Source organism: Lepidothrix coronata, unplaced genomic scaffold, assembly GCF_001604755.1.
Source record: "Lepidothrix coronata isolate B3197 unplaced genomic scaffold, Lepidothrix_coronata-1.0 Scaffold282, whole genome shotgun sequence".
In the NCBI taxonomy this organism is placed as follows: domain Eukaryota; kingdom Metazoa; phylum Chordata; class Aves; order Passeriformes; family Pipridae; genus Lepidothrix; species Lepidothrix coronata.
The window spans coordinates 189,885-208,804 of NW_016690462.1; the positions used below are offsets into that span (position 1 = coordinate 189,885).

An 18,920-nucleotide genomic window follows, 5' to 3' on the forward strand; every position below is an offset into this window, starting at 1 on the left:
ACAATTATGTTACAACTTTTTGCTCACATCAAAGTCGAAATTTTTTTTTTATTGCACTGCCAAAGCGTTCCATTATGAGTCACAATCTTTAATAACTTTGTATAACTTTGATTGTTAGCAATCAAGAAAAATTAGTCATCAAAACACCCTCCCAGACTGTAAAATTAATAGTAAAATAGATTTAGCAGAAAATTAAACATGCATTATTAGCTAGATTTTATTTCTTTTAGAGATTTATTTCCTTTACCAATTATACTATTTAGAGAACTATTTTGGATTTTCTGTTTAATTATGTGAGCATTTTTCCATCCTTTAACAATTGTACTATAGTTCAAAAAAGGAAATTGTGTTAGCTTCAAACATGACAAATCCTTTGGGTGTTTTTAGTTGATTCTGCCATTTACAATAATTATTTGAGAAAACACAAAGAAAGGAAAATGTGGCATGCTGCTAAGTAGGGGAACCTGTAAGTCAACACCAGCTGATAGTCAGAACTTCTGAAGCAGTCATTAGGAGGTTTTCTGTCAAGTATTAACAGACAGTAATCATTTTAAGTGAAAAATGAAACTTTCAGGGTTGGTCCGAAAGCCAATGGCATAAACAGTTTAAACATCTGAAAAATTTTGTTTTACAACCTTTTTTATTTTGGTTTCCCTTGAAAGACAGGTATTTCCATATAATTGTATGTGGGAAAGTACTTTTCACTGTTTTTCCATTTTATAGTTAGTGTTATACTTCAGCACAATGTTGTAAAGTAAACTGTGAATGAAATAGTAGAATACACTCAGAACAGCAACCCTGTTGGGTATGAGAGTGTGCGCGTGTGTGTGTTTTTCTGTTCCTAAGAAAAGGTCTGGATATCTACTAAGGTATGTTATGAGCACAGCTGGGCTCATTTTAATGCTTTCCGAGGGATAATAAGATTTACGAAATATGTCACTAAAACATATGCAGGCCAATACATTTGCACAGAAATCTGTATTTCTTAAAGACCCAGACAGGGATTACATTTGTGCCTCACACTGAAAGCTGTAATGCCACACTAGCTGAGCCATGTCCAACAGGGGCAGCCACTAAGGCAGTGAATGACCGCATGGAATTGCTTGTGGGGACTGCGACATTCATCACAACTGTGAAATGGAAGGTGATTTGTGATTCTGCAGTTCTGCAAGGTGCTACGTACACTTTAGAGGCCAGTTATGGGTGTTTAAAGAGGACAGGTTTTAGAAAGAGTAAAAACATTTGAGGTAGACTGAATTAAAAAAAAAAAAAAAGGGAGAAAGGCACACTAACATAGGATTAAACAGTAATATTGGATGTTAGGTTTCCTCCAGACACTATTTTTTTCTGTCATATGTTCAACATATATAAAATTTTCACTACATCATTAAGAGGTTCCAAAAAAATCTGTTCCATGATGAATGGGAAAAAAAATTAGCCAGTGTAACACACGTGGAAAAATTACATTGAAAAATACCACTGTGAAATGGCTTCCTGTTTCCTGTAGCAGCAAAATAATTCTTAGAAAGAGTTAAAAGTTGAATTCTTGGTACCCATTTATATTTTCCTTTGTGTAACTTTATCCTGAAGCTTGGGTGAGTTAGGCAATATGGAACCCTAAAGAAACTCCAACTGTATTAAACTTCTGTAAAGTGTTTCAACTTTTATTGCTTAGTATGGAAAACTAAAATCCTTGATTCTTTGGCTTATGTGCAAACTATTTATTTTTTTTTGTTCAGACAGGAGCTTATGCAATTGCAATAAATTTCTTTTAAAAAGCAAACTTAAAAGTCAGCAAGATTGACTGTAAGTTTCTCCTGTACATTTTGAGAAAACATATATATGGGAGCCTAAGAAAATACTTTTCTTTATTTAACTCAAGACTTCTCACGATCATAGAGAAAGTAAGTCAGTACTTATAATGGGATCAAAATTAGCTCTAACACCCTTGTGATTGAGAAGAGATTCCACTGAAATTCTTGAGCTCGTCCAGCTTTCTCACTGTAATTTAGGGAAGAACTTGGCCTATGCTAAGAAACTGGCTCAGATGGCACACTCTTTTCTGGGTCATTTGCTCTAGTGAAGGTACCTATTTTAGCACAGTGCTCTACAAGAATAACTACAGATTCTGGCTTTTACTTTTTTCTAATGTAACGCCTTGTGTCTGAGGAGTGGAGGCAATGGCACTATCTATATGTAGCACATCAACTATGGAAGAAAGAGCTTTAGGCTGTACACTTAGTGAAGTCTGTAATCAAATTACACCTTGATTTCTGCAAACTATGGATAATGTGACTATGTAAAAAAATTGAAGTCTATTTGCCTATGGATAAAACACAGCAATTGTTTATTAGAAGGATATTTGGAAATTCACAATGAAGATTTGATTTAGTGATATCTGAAAATTAAATAATTGACATTTTTACATGGAGTAACCAAGTAACTACATTAAAAGTGTTTTACTCACTGATTCAAAGAATAATATCCACAAAGTCTGCACTTTCTAAGCAACAGAATTATTAGCAAGGCCTGACTGCCATTTGGGAAGCAAATATGAGTAGTCTTGCATTGGAATTTAATGCTACTTAAGTACAAGAGACTTTGAATGTAACTGTAAAAGCACATAAAACTAATGGCCATTTCTATAAGGAATTGAAGATATAAAAAAGGTTTGTAAAATGTATTGCTTGACATACGTTCCCATCCCCACTGTAATTTGGATTCTAATACATTAACAATGGCATCCTATCTTCACAGAAAAAAAACCCAACTATTTTCATGGTATTTAAATTCTAGGTAGCGCATGCAGGAAACATACTGTTATATTTTGGTATATTACTGGTGACTTTTCTTAGCAGCAAGCCACTGCAACATACTTTTTCCATTCCTTAGCCACATCTCCATTTTTCCTGGCTAAATCTCCATTTGTCTTAAGCTAAATATATAGCATTTTATGTCATTTAAAGTGGAGCAACCACAACTATATTTTAACTATGACAAAGAGGCAGATCTACATATACTTGTGAGAAAGCATGTCCTCAAAAAGCTTACTTGCCAAAGGATTAAATAGTCCAGAGTGCATTCTTTATTACTTAAGTATTTTAGGTATCTTTTTTTGATGTGAATTAAATATGGCCTTTTGTTAAACCTGAGTTCCAGAAAACTACCTAGTATTTTCAGCAGGACAAGGGTCTCCCTGATTTGCCAAGCTAAAATGAAAAGCTACAACCCATCATTTTAGGGAGATAAGACTTGTTGAGAGATGATTAACTAAGTTCTGTGTGTCTCACACTCTTTGCTTTTCTCAAGCAACCACTTTCTTACAGTTTCAGTGCTTTAGATCTTTCAAGTACCATCTTTGCAGAAAAGATCTATTTTCCCAAGAATTTTTATACAATGAAGTAGGGTCAAAAGGAGTATTTAATGCCTCCTTGGAGTTCTGATACAGCTGCTTTCCAGGGAAGAGTTTTTATCAGATGGATGATGATGACAGGCATGCACAGTGTTTAGGGTAGGTTTGGTCACTCTTCATTTATATTCGGCTTCAAGTTAGAAAGAGCCTCTGTGGGAGATGTCTAGGAGATGAGACTCAAAAAAGAGAAGTTATAGAAACTTCTATCTCAACTATTTTTTTCTTCAGTTGGAGGTCTTTTTTCTGAGAGACTTCTGCATGGAAAATCTTTTGGTTTAATTTTATAGGCTAACTCTAATCGCCTCTAATCTGTGGAGAGATGGTCCAGCAGGTCTAAACTTCATTTAATGAAGCTCTTCTACAGGAAAGCAAATTATAAAAATCATTTGGTAAATAGGCAAAAGACCTGTATCTGTTATTTGATGCTGCATGTAAGAGATGTATCTACCGAAGTCCAAATGGGAATTGGCAATCCCAGTAGACAAAATCGCGTTAAAATGCAGCCTGTAGAGTTTCTTTCAGGGAAATCTTGTGTCTCCTTTCCTATCATAAGCTGTAGTTATACACACATTTGGGACAAAGAGTAGTGTCTGCCACAGGAAGATCTACTTGCTATGATAATTACTCATATGAAAGAATACATATGTTGTCTTCCACATTTGCATGATTTGATGAAGAAATGACATGTACATGCTACATAGTTGGATCGATTAGATGAGATGGTAGAAACACATCTTTTTAAGCAGAGGTATCTTCAAGAACCTGCAACATTAGCTATCACAGTGTTATGAATCAGTGTTTCCGATACTGCAGTATAATTCCTAGACTTGTACTTTCAGGAGGCAGTAATAACAAAATGTTGGCAGCAACAACTAGTAGGTAATGGTTTAGAATGGTATATAGTGTGTTTCAGAATACTCACAGGTTTTGCTGTGCCAGTTCAGTGTTTTTATTGGGTGCAGATATGAGGCTGTTTTAAATTGTTAATTGTCACAGACTGTTAGAAAGCATTAACTCAATAAGCAAACAAAAGTTCGCTTTCATTAGACTGAAAAGAAGGATTCGTGTAATATTTGACATCGTACTTGTGCTACTGTGCAGCTTTGCCTATTTGCACATGCAGAGTTGTGAATTATGGAAGTGATGATGCTATTGTTTCCAATTTTCAGAAAGGATGCTCTAAATACATTTAGTGAATTACAGAAACACTTTTAATGACATTGTCAAAAGAGGCACTCAGACTGAATGTGTTCAGTAATTTAAAAGTATACTTTTTAACTAGGCAAAATTTTGTAAGAACATTATTTAAATGACTGTAAAGAGAAGGAAAATTATGAAACAATAATAGATTAATTAAGTATGCAGCATTTGGCTGCACAGTCACAACTGGTGCAAATAAGAGTAGACATATCAAAGTAAACATAGCTATGTAGACTTAACTTTTTTTTTTAACAAAGATTATACTCAGCAGGGAGTAAGGATTCAAATTAAGATCCTGCAAAGTAAAGGGTTTTGGACACAGGGTAAACTTACATACTAATGCTGAGCAACTTCGAATTGAAAATTTAGAAAAAAAAATAATAGAAAAACTTCATTGTATTCTGTGTTAAATGTCAAAAATGTCTGAAAGTGAATATTTCTGGGTAAATGTTGCTCTCACACGTAGTTTCTGGCAAAAAAATAGGAACCATATGGGGGCCTTTACGCCAGCTCCTTGCTTGTCTCTCAGTGAAGGATTTCATTGTGTCAGAAAATATAATTAACTATAAAGCATCAGAAACAATGAGATTAGGCAATTTAGCAGTATACCAGTATGTACTTCTGACTATTAAAAATATAGTAGTCCTCTCTATAATATTCCTTTCCAACTGTAATAATACAGAGTTGCATATTTTCTTCATATGTGTTTTTCAGGTTAGTATTATTTTGCTAGATTATTGTCCTGATACTATCATATTTCTCCCTAAGTTCATATTGCTAATATCTGCAAAGAAAAAAACCAAACAACAAGCAAGCATTTGCATTGAATCCTGTATCATCCTTGTGTCCTATCAGTATTTAGAAACTTTTGTGTACATTTTAGTGATTCAAACAAATGTAGAGGATTTAAGTTTGAAAGAAATATTCTTTCACACAAACTACTTAGAAGTAACAAGATTTTTGCATTGATTACTTTGTACAGATTGTTTCATTTTGAAGTGTATATAATAATACATGTGTAGTAGTTCTCTGCAAACACTCAAACATCATTTATAGGAAGGTATGCAATTAAGAACATTTAATTTATCCAACTTCACTATAAATTTACAGGGAAATAGTTTGCTCATGGTAGGGGTTTTTGAGAATAAGCATTGCAAGCTGTTAGCGAAAGTGTAAAACCTGAATATTGAACAATTCTAGGGGTGAAATTATGATGGCCTTTTTGTCACAAATCATAAGTGGCTACTGTCACTACTCACTCCCAATATGGATGTCAGGATCTGAAAACCATCTAACTGCCAACAGAACACTAGCAATCTGACTTATTTTTGAAAATTTTTTTCTGAGATTTTACATTGCAGGTATTAACTGAATGTTCATTTCTGTCTGAGAAATAAAGGTATGTCAGCTATTGAACTAATCCAACAAAAGTAGCAAAAGCTTCTTGCACATTTTGCCTTTGACTATGACCATGCCTGGTTAGTAGCAGATATTTATACCATGGATATCCCAACCAGTCTCTTTTCCATGTTCAGTGACCTGTCTTTTTTTTTCCTAGGCATACATAACAAGGAAAAATACCAAAATGATCACTTTTCATATTCTGCACATATGAGTTTGCTTGGCATGCTTCATCTGTTGATGTAGAGAGAAGGAAATAGGAACGCTGGTGGGACAATACAAATGTTGGTATTAAGAACAATCCTTTCCTTAGAGTAAAGTAGCAGTAACTTTTGAGGTTAAAGAATAGTGTGATTAGTAAATTTTTTTTTTGTAATAAATTTTGAGCTATTATTAAACTCAAGAAAAATCTGAGTCTTTCCAAGATTTGTAGAACAGCCATTCATAACTTTGAATGTTTTTGCAAATGGTACCCTCTACATCAGTTACCAACAAGCATTTAATAAGGGATATTAAAGATGCTGCCTCAAGTTTTTGAAAAGTGATAAAAACAGTTCTAAGAAAGAGGTATGATCTGCATCCCTCAAATCAGTGTTTAACTGCCTACATTACTTGACATCCAAAGAACAAAGGTTTCCAAAAGAGAGACTGATAAGATACAAATACCTGCATGTAGGCTGCATGTTCTGAAAGTGTGCCAGAATTTGTCTGGGAGAAAGCGGAAGACAGACAATATAGATTACTGTATTTTTCATCAAGTGGTTTGTACCATCTGTATATATTTTACGTGTGCCTTTTGAGAGGAAAGTAGTCTAACTTAGATCCCCCTATGCTTTGTTCTCTGCCTCTACACCTACTACTTGGCATAAGATGTAGCCAGTAGAAGAAAACTAAGGTTCTTGGGACCTTTTTCTTGTCTTAGTTGCAACAGCTGCAAAACAGATGTAAGCTAACATGAGTTCTGCCAAGGATCTCTTCCAAGTCTCCCACCCATTTTCCACCAAAGAGAAGCCAGTCCAGTGATATGAACAGAGTCCTGAAGGTCAGAAAGAGATGGGAGTTCTCAATCTTGGCTCTGTAGAGACTGTTAAAAAGAAACAATCAGTAAACCTGAATTTATCGCTTTGGAAATGAAAACAACCAAAAATGCTAAAATTACTCTTCCAAGCAGTACGACATCAATAGGACATTAAAAGGCAACCTGAATGTGAACCACAGCAACACTGTAGAGAGGAAGTCAGACGACACCAAGAGTTAATAACTCATGTTCACCCAACTGGTATCCATCTAAATCTCCTTTTAGATATATTTTCAATATCTCAAATGCATTGAACAAAACACCATTGTCTTGCTGGCCATATCTTTGAAACAGATTTCCTAGGATTCCAGTTGCTCTGTTGCATTACCTTCAGTATTGAGATAGAGTCAGCTTTCTGTGTACCTGTACCAGGTTTCTGCCTATTTCTCTAACTTCTGCTTTTAGCAAATGTTTGTATATATCCTGTGGGGTTTTTTTTGTGTGTGGTTGGTTTTTTTTCCAGAATATCTCAACTATTACAAATTCATTTAATGATATTCTCAATAAATAAATAAAAACCTGCAACTTTGCCACTGCATCAGTCTGGAATCTTACGACTAACCAAACTGTGGCTGTCAGGCACTTAGAATCCAGCATTGATTTGAAGGTAGTATTGAACAATGGCAGAAATGTCTAAATGACCAATTGTCCAAGAATGCTTATATTTGCACAGGATCTGTGTGGGCTAACTGATAGCAGTTCTGAATCCTCTGTGTTCACAAAGATGAAAGACATATGCCACTCATGTCGTTATATTTCCCTTTCCTTATCCTAGGATCCCTTCCCTTTCCAGTATCCCAAGAACCTGTAATTTAGATGCTAATCACATTTGTAAATTGGGAATCATTTGCTCTGACTGTTTTGAAAAAATATAAGGTTTTACTGATTGTACAGCAAATCTGTTTTCCTCATGGAACCATCCTGCAGAAAAATTGCTTGTGTTACAAGTCTCACTCATTTACAGAGGTCAATAACCTCCTGGGAGATGTTTGGATAGATACTCTTGAAGTTTTTCCCTTTGAATATGCACAACAGCAGTAGCTACTAAGGTTTTACACTCATGACTCCTCTTTCTGTATCGTATCCAGCCTTATGTCTTCATTTCTAGTATTTAATTTTCAATACGGCATCACGGTCATCTATAGGTACATTATTTTTATTTAAGATCACAAGCTATAGTTCGAAAACCAGTGAGCCATGGGTCTTTTTTACAGCAAGTACTGACATGGGAAGGCTTCTTGGCTCATGGCCTCACACAGGCATAGGGTGACCAAGACAGTTACAAGAGGACTTTAACAATGACTTGCATAAAATACATTTCTGTGTCATGCTGCAGATAAGGACTGCGCACACCGCTTGCTTTCAAACATATACAAAACACATCTGGTGCTATAAGAATGGTAACCCCAGACACTAAGCTAATGATATAGGTATCTCTCTTCATTGATTTATTGGAATGCTGATATACAAGTGATCTAAATACTATTTGGATCTTATAATGAGGTGGCAAGACAAGAAAATTTGAAGGAATAAAAACAATGTGCATGTTTGTGCAAGAGGAAAATGTGGAGAGAAGTTACAGTGACTCTAGTCTGCCAACTAGTATAAAGGAAGAAATGTGAATTTCTAGGTTTAAGATGGGTTTGATCTGTCAAATTTTCTGGGTAGAGTTTGGATAATAGACCTTGGCCCTCCACTGTAGTCAATGGGTCTGCCATCTAATGGGGTCCCATCCTAGGAAATCCCTACTCCAGTTCTGGCTGAACAGCTCCCAGATCCTCTCAACAATTCAGTGGATACCCTCAGTCATACAGCCAGCAGTACACTGCACATTTGAAGCAAAGTTCTGTGTTCCATGTCAGGAAAAGTAAAGAGGTTTGGCTAACCTGAAGCCATTAGCTTTAAAACATTTTAAATTAATGACTATAGCACTGAGTCAAGCATCAACAGTTTTCATTAAAAAAAAATAATCAACACCAAAGTTTCCTTCCAAGCAACAGAGTGACTGACAAAAACTGAAAACATTTTTACACCTTTATAAAATGGAGATTTGAAACCAGACTCACTAGCCAGTTGGACAGTCTCAGGCACGCCGATGATTCATCTGACACAGAGTCCCAGGGAGGGATTTCTTGCGGGCCAGGTCATTTGGATGTTGATGCACGTTTCTATTTAAATCAGCAGCCGAAGTGTGAATTAATCTGTGACATTTTTAAGATGGTTTGTGAGGCCAGAATTTGACTAATGATACTCCTACTGCTCTCCTGCTAATTTTGGATTTATAGGTATTGTATCATACCCAGACTTACAAATGTCTGGTCCTTTTTTTTCCTTTCCTTTTTTTTTTTTTTTTTTTTACTTCCACTCTCTCCCTTTTTTTTTTTTTTTTTTGAACTCTTTTATTTAAACAGGTTTCACTGACAGCAACAGAATGACTGTCACTGAGTTAGTGAGTTCAGTAGTTTGGGCTAGGACCAAATGTACCTGTTTCTGAGAGTAAAAGGAATCATGAGGGTGATAATGAAACTTTCGGCAGAGCTTCTCAGATTAGGTAGCTCAAGTGGTAGTAAATTTCCTATACTGATACTAGCAGTGGCAAAAAGTTCTTAGCCTGTACCATAGCATAAGCAGAAGATCCCATGGACATGCTCACCAGTTTCTTTTTGATGTGTGTTCAATTTCCTATGCTTTGTCTGTTAGCTTTCCCTGAAAGTTTTATTGGACTAAACCCTAAAGTGTATGCTTTAAAACAGAGCTTTGGCTTAAGGTATTAGCAAAATGATAGGAGAGAGATTCTTGAAGTATTACTCATTAAAACACTAATCAAATGATACACATCCTGTACCGGTTGGATGCACTGAGAGTTGCCAGAAGTGGGAAACAATTGAAGCTTTGCAGAAATTCTACAGAGAATTGTTAGAAAATTAAACACTGCAAGATTTTAAGCTAAAGTTTGACGTGTGTGAATGGAAGCAGCAGCTCACGTCTGCCAGATTACTGCTGTTTTCCTGATTTACAGCAAAGGATCCATAGGAATGAAAGCAAGAGTGTGTTTCTGTGAGAAGAAAGTTTGAAGAATTTAATTTTAGCTTGTTGTTATCTTCAGGCTTGTTTCCTATTTAGCTGTACACTTGTCATTACAACCATTTTTGCACTTTTTTTTTCAGATTCCCAAGAAGGAAACTACAAGACAGAGGTCAACAGTAAACCCAGGAAGGAAAGGACAGCTTTCACCAAGGAGCAAATCAGAGAGCTAGAAGCAGAATTTGCTCATCATAACTATTTGACCAGGCTGAGACGATATGAGATAGCAGTAAACCTTGACCTCACTGAAAGACAGGTATTGATGCAAAATAATGGACTGTAAATGCTCGCTCAATATGTACCAGTGGTTAGTAGTTCCTCACAGCAGAGTTCTTGTTTATTGTACTAATAGTTATGTTGATATATCAGATTGAATGTTTTCAGAAAATTATATACATTTATTATCTCTCTGCTATGCAAGTAATTTATGTTTTTATATGCACCACTGACAAGATTAGTTTCATCTATTAGGCAGAGATAGAAGGTAAAAGCACGAGTAATATATCTGTTAGACCGGGGCACATCTTTTCTAATCTGTCCACACTGGCGTCTCTGAGGAGGTGGTAAGTCCAACATACTATATACAGAAACAGTTGATTTGTCTGCATGCAACAAATATGAGCATCTTGGTTCAGTCTATTAAATATATGCAGTTGCCATTTATCCAGAGTTTCAGAACATCCTGTTTCCAGATGGCAGCAAGAATGGGAACACCAGCAAAACTGGAATAAAGGCATTTTAAACCACTTTATCTTACCCTGCTCTGTGAAAGCAAAGGAGATGATGGAATTTCTTATCACTGTTGTTGGCTTCCTGCTCACCAAACCCTGGTCCGGGAAACACTTCTGCATGTGCTTACATTTCATCATGCATGTTGTCACATTGATTTCTAATGAAAATATCCACATTACGCATGTACTGAAGTGTTTCAGGATCTCATCTCTAGACACTGTATAGGTAGTGAAGTCACATTTCAAATAATAATTATATCAACATACACATTTAAAAAATGTGTTTTAGTAAAGAAGTTTAGAATACCAGCTTCAGGTACACCAAATCTGATGAAATATTACCTACAGTTTTATTATTAAAATGGAAAGCTTTTTGCCCACTGATGGACAGTCATTCTTTCTTCAGAAATCACTATTAGATTGAGGGATTGCTTTAGACGCAATCAGTAAGATGATGATATACTCAAAGTAAGGTATATCAAAATAGCATGATAATTTGTGAACTCTACATGTAAGAAGGTTTGCCCTTTTCTTGAGTTTCATTAACACCTGCTGTAAGTAGATATATCAGCAAAAACCCAGCCGTGAAGACACATTTACTCACACAAGCAAATGCCACAGTTTTTTTTTTTTTGAAAGCTTGTAGAGAGTGGCTGTCCCTTCAGTCTTGTCAAGAAGAATACAGCAATTTCTTTTTTGACTTGACCACATTTCCCAGGTTCCACTGGGGTAATTTTCAGTTACTTAAATATGGTTGTTATATTTGTGAAGCACACCATTTTGTATCAAATAATGGATAAAATTTTTCCTTTTTTATTTCACTGCCTAAGGTAATCTGAGAAAAATAGATTAATTTTCACACCTGATTTTGACAGCTGAGGGGAGGAGGAGTGAATTCTTGTCTCAGTGACAAAGGTAGAGTCAGTGTGAAACTGAAAAATAAGAAATAAATTTTGAAAAAGATTTGCTAGCCACTTTAATGGGAACCAGTGAGCTGAATTCAGGATATATATCCCCGTATTTTATAATGATAAATTTGGCCCGGAATTTAACTGTTCTCCCCAATAAATTCTACAGTCTTTTCTTCAAAGATCACGTCGAGTAGTACAACTAAATGAAGAGACATTTCACTATCCTAAAGGAATAGTTACTCTAAAAGCATTTTACATAGTGAAAAGTGACACTTAAATATTGAATATCGTCTCTGGAGGAGAAAAGGCAGCCCAGCTACATGAGTGCAGAGAATTCATTTAAGTCATGAGAGTACTCGCTATTTTCTAGCTGTCACAAAATGTCAGTTTTAAGTATTCTGCTGATAATTGTGATAATTTCTATAGCATTGTCATTAGTCTAAGTATGTAATCTAATTCTTCTCTGCTTCCTCAGATTATCACAGAGTGACAACTGAGCTGCTAGAGATAACTCCCTTCCTTCCTGTTTTCCTGCCTTCCTTCCTGCCTTCCTGCTTAACACCAGCCTTGCTTAGGAAAGGGAAAGCATTAAGATTTTTAGTTTGATAGAATCCAGTTCTGTATCTTGCCACAGTAAAATGGTCTGAGAGAAGAAGAAGAAAAGAAAAAAAGCGAAAAGAAAAAAAAACAAAAAGAAAATGGAAAGGAAATTCTGGAAATATTTTTCGGTTTCTGAATTATACTAAGCCAAGTAATGTTGTAAACTAGGAATGTCTCTTTTAAATCAACTATATTGCTTTGATGGAAAAATGATGTAAATAGGCAGGGATCTGGGTCTGGGTTTCCATAGTATATGGCAGACTTCAGAAGCTGAATGCTGTAAATCAAAAGAATTCACTTTTTTTGCATGCTTGTTTTACATCAGTATTCCTTCAGTGACTTACGAAGTACTTCAGGGTGAGTGTGGTGTGACACTAATATTTCTTTTCTCTCCAGTTAAGAAAGTGAACTCGGATTCAGGACCTGTCTTTCCATCATTACCAGAATGAATTATTATTATTGAGATAACAACACTTATTTGCATACTTACTACTGTTACTACTTTTTTTTTAACTAGCTGTCCCAATAGATCATATTTGATACCAACCTTAAACATGTGCAACAATATGAACTAAAATATACTGATAGAAACAAAGCCTTGCACGCTCCCTCTCCCTACCCTCTTGGCCTTTCCAGTGAGGTAGCATGTTTAGAAAATTGCTATTTGTGGAACAGTTTTCCTTTACTATTTTCCGCCCAAAGCTGCATTGCAGAAAATGGTACTTTATAGTTCCTTTCTTTGAAATAAATGAACGCACAACTGATAGCCTTGATCTCATCACAGGCTATAGACCTCTTTGTGTCTTGATCTTTCTTGATCTCTCATGAAACACTGAATTTGCACACAGAGAATTGAAACTTGCTTCAGATAATACGACAAAAAACTACAAGTGGGTATTAGATGATCTAACACATCTGCTCAGAAAATAGGTTTGAGAGCAGATTTAACCCCTGATGGGGGTGCTATTTGTTTAGCATTATTGTTTTCACTAGGATTTTAGAAAATTACAAGCATATTATTCAGAGACAGAAAAACAAAAAATAATCTGGGAAAAGTATTGTTGGGTCATCCTAAAGTTACAACTTCCAGTTATTTCCCAAGATGTGAGATGAATCACGATGCCTATTATCTTAAGAAAGCTTTATCTTCCTCTTGACTGTAGTGATAATTTCAACCATACGTCGCAGCTTAAAAGAGCCACTGACCAACTAGCACTTCATAATTACCTTTCTGTCATTTAAACAAGCTGTAGAAAAAACTATGTCTGACGATATTTAAAAAGCTGCATAAGGGTATTAAAGTGTTCTACAGTCATCAAAGTAAGGCTCCATTTGACTTTTGAAATAACTTACAAGATCAGTTCAAACATAAATGGCTCATGGAAGGCCATTTCACAAAATAATAATGAAAAAAACCCTCTCATAACATATGGATCAGGAGAAGGAAGTAATCCTATCACTCCCTTGAAAGGAAACCCAAGTTACAAGACAGGAGGATGAAATGAAATAAGTGCCTCAATTGCCTAGATAATAAGAGTGCACTTTGAGAGCATTATAAGCACATCTGGTGGTAGGATGGCTCTATTATGTTACTGTAAGCATTCCATAAATATAGGTACATATAATTCCTGCTCCATCTCCTATGGAGTGCACTCACAATCCCAGCTCAGCCAGCAGTTAATAATTTTCAGCTGGCAGGCCTTTACTATATTTTGAAGAGCTAGTTAGACTAAAAACTATCTTAGCTCCCTAGATATTTGTAACCTTGACAAGCGCATTCTTGGCTTTTTTGTACATCCAGATAAACTTGGAGAAAGTTCCATGCAGACTTTTTAATATCTCACTGTGGGATGAGGAGAGGAAGCAGCTGCAGTGGGGTATCAGAGGCGTGGCAAAATGGACATTTTTATGGAGTTGATCCTGCCAAATATAGAAAGAGTAGGAGATCTTTCCACCTCGCAAGATCTTTTTGCATGGAGCTAATCAAAAGAGTAATGTTGCAGTTCTGCAGGCTAGCTAAGGTTACCGGAATAAATAATCCAAATATGCTTCTGTTTGCCAACATAAATGGAAAATCCCACCTAGTCAGATTAAATTCTGCTGATGGTAATGAGAAGGTTTATTTCTTCTCAACTTTAATTTCCAATATCTGCCCAGAAGCCACCAATCATTTATGAAAGGCCTAAAGCCACTGATTTTACATAGACAAAGGATAAAATCTTGTCAAAATGAAGAATGCTTTTGTATTTGTGTTTGGTTTCCGTGCATGTGGTACCAACTTGGGATGAGTGAAAAAGGAAGAAGTTTTGTGATGCCTTTTTCTACCAGAAACGGAAGCAAGCAGTGCTACTATTTAAACTACACTTTGGTATAGAACCATAACCCCCACTGTAGCATTGCACTTTTATGACCATACAAATACTAAATGAAATTTACCATCAGAAAAGTTTCCTTCAGACCTGGTTATCTGAATGTTTCATCACAAATGACTTCATTAAAATCCTTCTCAGCATTGCAGAGCTTCAGGGAAGCTAATCACTGCATTTTTTAGACTTGACTGTTAAGAGTAGTGTCCCCTAGTCACCCAGGTGAGAAACTAGGGAGTTCAACATTCTGCAATCATGTGTTTGTTCTGCACAGCCTCCGGAAGTGTAAATGTCTCTCCATGCATCACACAGCATGACTAGTTTCCTACTTTAGGAAGCTAGTTTTCTGAGGTTAANTATCATACCCAGACTTACAAATGTCTGGTCCTTTTTTTTCCTTTTTTTTTTTTTTTTTTTTTTTACTTCCCCCCCCTCCCTTTTTTTTTTTTTTTTTTCAGTTTGAACTCTTTTATTTAAACAGGTTTCACTGACAGCAACAGAATGACTGTCACTGAGTTAGTGAGTTCAGTAGTTTGGGCTAGGACCAAATGTACCTGTTTCTGAGAGTAAAAGGAATCATGAGGGTGATAATGAAACTTTCGGCAGAGCTTCTCAGATTAGGTAGCTCAAGTGGTAGTAAATTTCCTATACTGATACTAGCAGTGGCAAAAAGTTCTTAGCCTGTACCATAGCATAAGCAGAAGATCCCATGGACATGCTCACCAGTTTCTTTTTGATGTGTGTTCAATTTCCTATGCTTTGTCTGTTAGCTTTCCCTGAAAGTTTTATTGGACTAAACCCTAAAGTGTATGCTTTAAAACAGAGCTTTGGCTTAAGGTATTAGCAAAATGATAGGAGAGAGATTCTTGAAGTATTACTCATTAAAACACTAATCAAATGATACACATCCTGTACCGGTTGGATGCACTGAGAGTTGCCAGAAGTGGGAAACAATTGAAGCTTTGCAGAAATTCTACAGAGAATTGTTAGAAAATTAAACACTGCAAGATTTTAAGCTAAAGTTTGACGTGTGTGAATGGAAGCAGCAGCTCACGTCTGCCAGATTACTGCTGTTTTCCTGATTTACAGCAAAGGATCCATAGGAATGAAAGCAAGAGTGTGTTTCTGTGAGAAGAAAGTTTGAAGAATTTAATTTTAGCTTGTTGTTATCTTCAGGCTTGTTTCCTATTTAGCTGTACACTTGTCGTTACAACCATTTTTGCACTTTTTTTTTCAGATTCCCAAGAAGGAAACTACAAGACAGAGGTCAACAGTAAACCCAGGAAGGAAAGGACAGCTTTCACCAAGGAGCAAATCAGAGAGCTAGAAGCAGAATTTGCTCATCATAACTATTTGACCAGGCTGAGACGATATGAGATAGCAGTAAACCTTGACCTCACTGAAAGACAGGTATTGATGCAAAATAATGGACTGTAAATGCTCGCTCAATATGTACCAGTGGTTAGTAGTTCCTCACAGCAGAGTTCTTGTTTATTGTACTAATAGTTATGTTGATATATCAGATTGAATGTTTTCAGAAAATTATATACATTTATTATCTCTCTGCTATGCAAGTAATTTATGTTTTTATATGCACCACTGACAAGATTAGTTTCATCTATTAGGCAGAGATAGAAGGTAAAAGCACGAGTAATATATCTGTTAGACCGGGGCACATCTTTTCTAATCTGTCCACACTGGCGTCTCTGAGGAGGTGGTAAGTCCAACATACTATATACAGAAACAGTTGATTTGTCTGCATGCAACAAATATGAGCATCTTGGTTCAGTCTATTAAATATATGCAGTTGCCATTTATCCAGAGTTTCAGAACATCCTGTTTCCAGATGGCAGCAAGAATGGGAACACCAGCAAAACTGGAATAAAGGCATTTTAAACCACTTTATCTTACCCTGCTCTGTGAAAGCAAAGGAGATGATGGAATTTCTTATCACTGTTGTTGGCTTCCTGCTCACCAAACCCTGGTCCGGGAAACACTTCTGCATGTGCTTACATTTCATCATGCATGTTGTCACATTGATTTCTAATGAAAATATCCACATTACGCATGTACTGAAGTGTTTCAGGATCTCATCTCTAGACACTGTATAGGTAGTGAAGTCACATTTCAAATAATAATTATATCAACATACACATTTAAAAAATGTGTTTTAGTAAAGAAGTTTAGAATACCAGCTTCAGGTACACCAAATCTGATGAAATATTACCTACAGTTTTATTATTAAAATGGAAAGCTTTTTGCCCACTGATGGACAGTCATTCTTTCTTCAGAAATCACTATTAGATTGAGGGATTGCTTTAGACGCAATCAGTAAGATGATGATATACTCAAAGTAAGGTATATCAAAATAGCATGATAATTTGTGAACTCTACATGTAAGAAGGTTTGCCCTTTTCTTGAGTTTCATTAACACCTGCTGTAAGTAGATATATCAGCAAAAACCCAGCCGTGAAGACACATTTACTCACACAAGCAAATGCCACAGTTTTTTTTTTTTTGAAAGCTTGTAGAGAGTGGCTGTCCCTTCAGTCTTGTCAAGAAGAATACAGCAATTTCTTTTTTGACTTGACCACATTTCCCAGGTTCCACTGGGGTAATTTTCAGTTACTTAAATATGGTTGTTATATTTGTGAAGCACACCATTTTGTATCAAATAATGGATAAAATTTTTCCTTTTTTATTTCACTGCCTAAGGTAATCTGAGAAAAATAGATTAATTTTCACACCTGATTTTGACAGCTGAGGGGAGGAGGAGTGAATTCTTGTCTCAGTGACAAAGGTAGAGTCAGTGTGAAACTGAAAAATAAGAAATAAATTTTGAAAAAGATTTGCTAGCCACTTTAATGGGAACCAGTGAGCTGAATTCAGGATATATATCCCCGTATTTTATAATGATAAATTTGGCCCGGAATTTAACTGTTCTCCCCAATAAATTCTACAGTCTTTTCTTCAAAGATCACGTCGAGTAGTACAACTAAATGAAGAGACATTTCACTATCCTAAAGGAATAGTTACTCTAAAAGCATTTTACATAGTGAAAAGTGACACTTAAATATTGAATATCGTCTCTGGAGGAGAAAAGGCAGCCCAGCTACATGAGTGCAGAGAATTCATTTAAGTCATGAGAGTACTCGCTATTTTCTAGCTGTCACAAAATGTCAGTTTTAAGTATTCTGCTGATAATTGTGATAATTTCTATAGCATTGTCATTAGTCTAAGTATGTAATCTAATTCTTCTCTGCTTCCTCAGATTATCACAGAGTGACAACTGAGCTGCTAGAGATAACTCCCTTCCTTCCTGTTTTCCTGCCTTCCTTCCTGCCTTCCTGCTTAACACCAGCCTTGCTTAGGAAAGGGAAAGCATTAAGATTTTTAGTTTGATAGAATCCAGTTCTGTATCTTGCCACAGTAAAATGGTCTGAGAGAAGAAGAAGAAAAGAAAAAAAGCGAAAAGAAAAAAAAACAAAAAGAAAATGGAAAGGAAATTCTGGAAATATTTTTCGGTTTCTGAATTATACTAAGCCAAGTAATGTTGTAAACTAGGAATGTCTCTTTTAAATCAACTATATTGCTTTGATGGAAAAATGATGTAAATAGGCAGGGATCTGGGTCTGGGTTTCCATAGTATATGGCAGACTTCAGAAGCTGAATGCTGTAAATCAAAAGAATTCACTTTTTTTGCATGCTTGTTTTACATCAGTATTCCTTCAGTGACTTACGAAGTACTTCAGGGTGAGTGTGGTGTGACACTAATATTTCTTTTCTCTCCAGTTAAGAAAGTGAACTCGGATTCAGGACCTGTCTTTCCATCATTACCAGAATGAATTATTATTATTGAGATAACAACACTTATTTGCATACTTACTACTGTTACTACTTTTTTTTTAACTAGCTGTCCCAATAGATCATATTTGATACCAACCTTAAACATGTGCAACAATATGAACTAAAATATACTGATAGAAACAAAGCCTTGCACGCTCCCTCTCCCTACCCTCTTGGCCTTTCCAGTGAGGTAGCATGTTTAGAAAATTGCTATTTGTGGAACAGTTTTCCTTTACTATTTTCCGCCCAAAGCTGCATTGCAGAAAATGGTACTTTATAGTTCCTTTCTTT

At 35.9% G+C, this 18,920-nt stretch overlaps 1 protein-coding gene across 1 annotated transcript in view; it reads left to right on the forward strand.

Annotated features, from left to right (window-relative positions):
• The window catches only part of MEOX2 (mesenchyme homeobox 2), a 60,473-nt gene that overhangs the window by 30,321 nt on the left and 11,232 nt on the right, over positions 1-18,920 (forward strand). Inside the window, exon 2 of the mRNA XM_017836707.1 lies at positions 10,259-10,431. Coding sequence (XP_017692196.1) covers positions 10,259-10,431 — 173 coding nt within the window. The remainder of the gene's footprint in view (positions 1-10,258; positions 10,432-18,920) is intronic.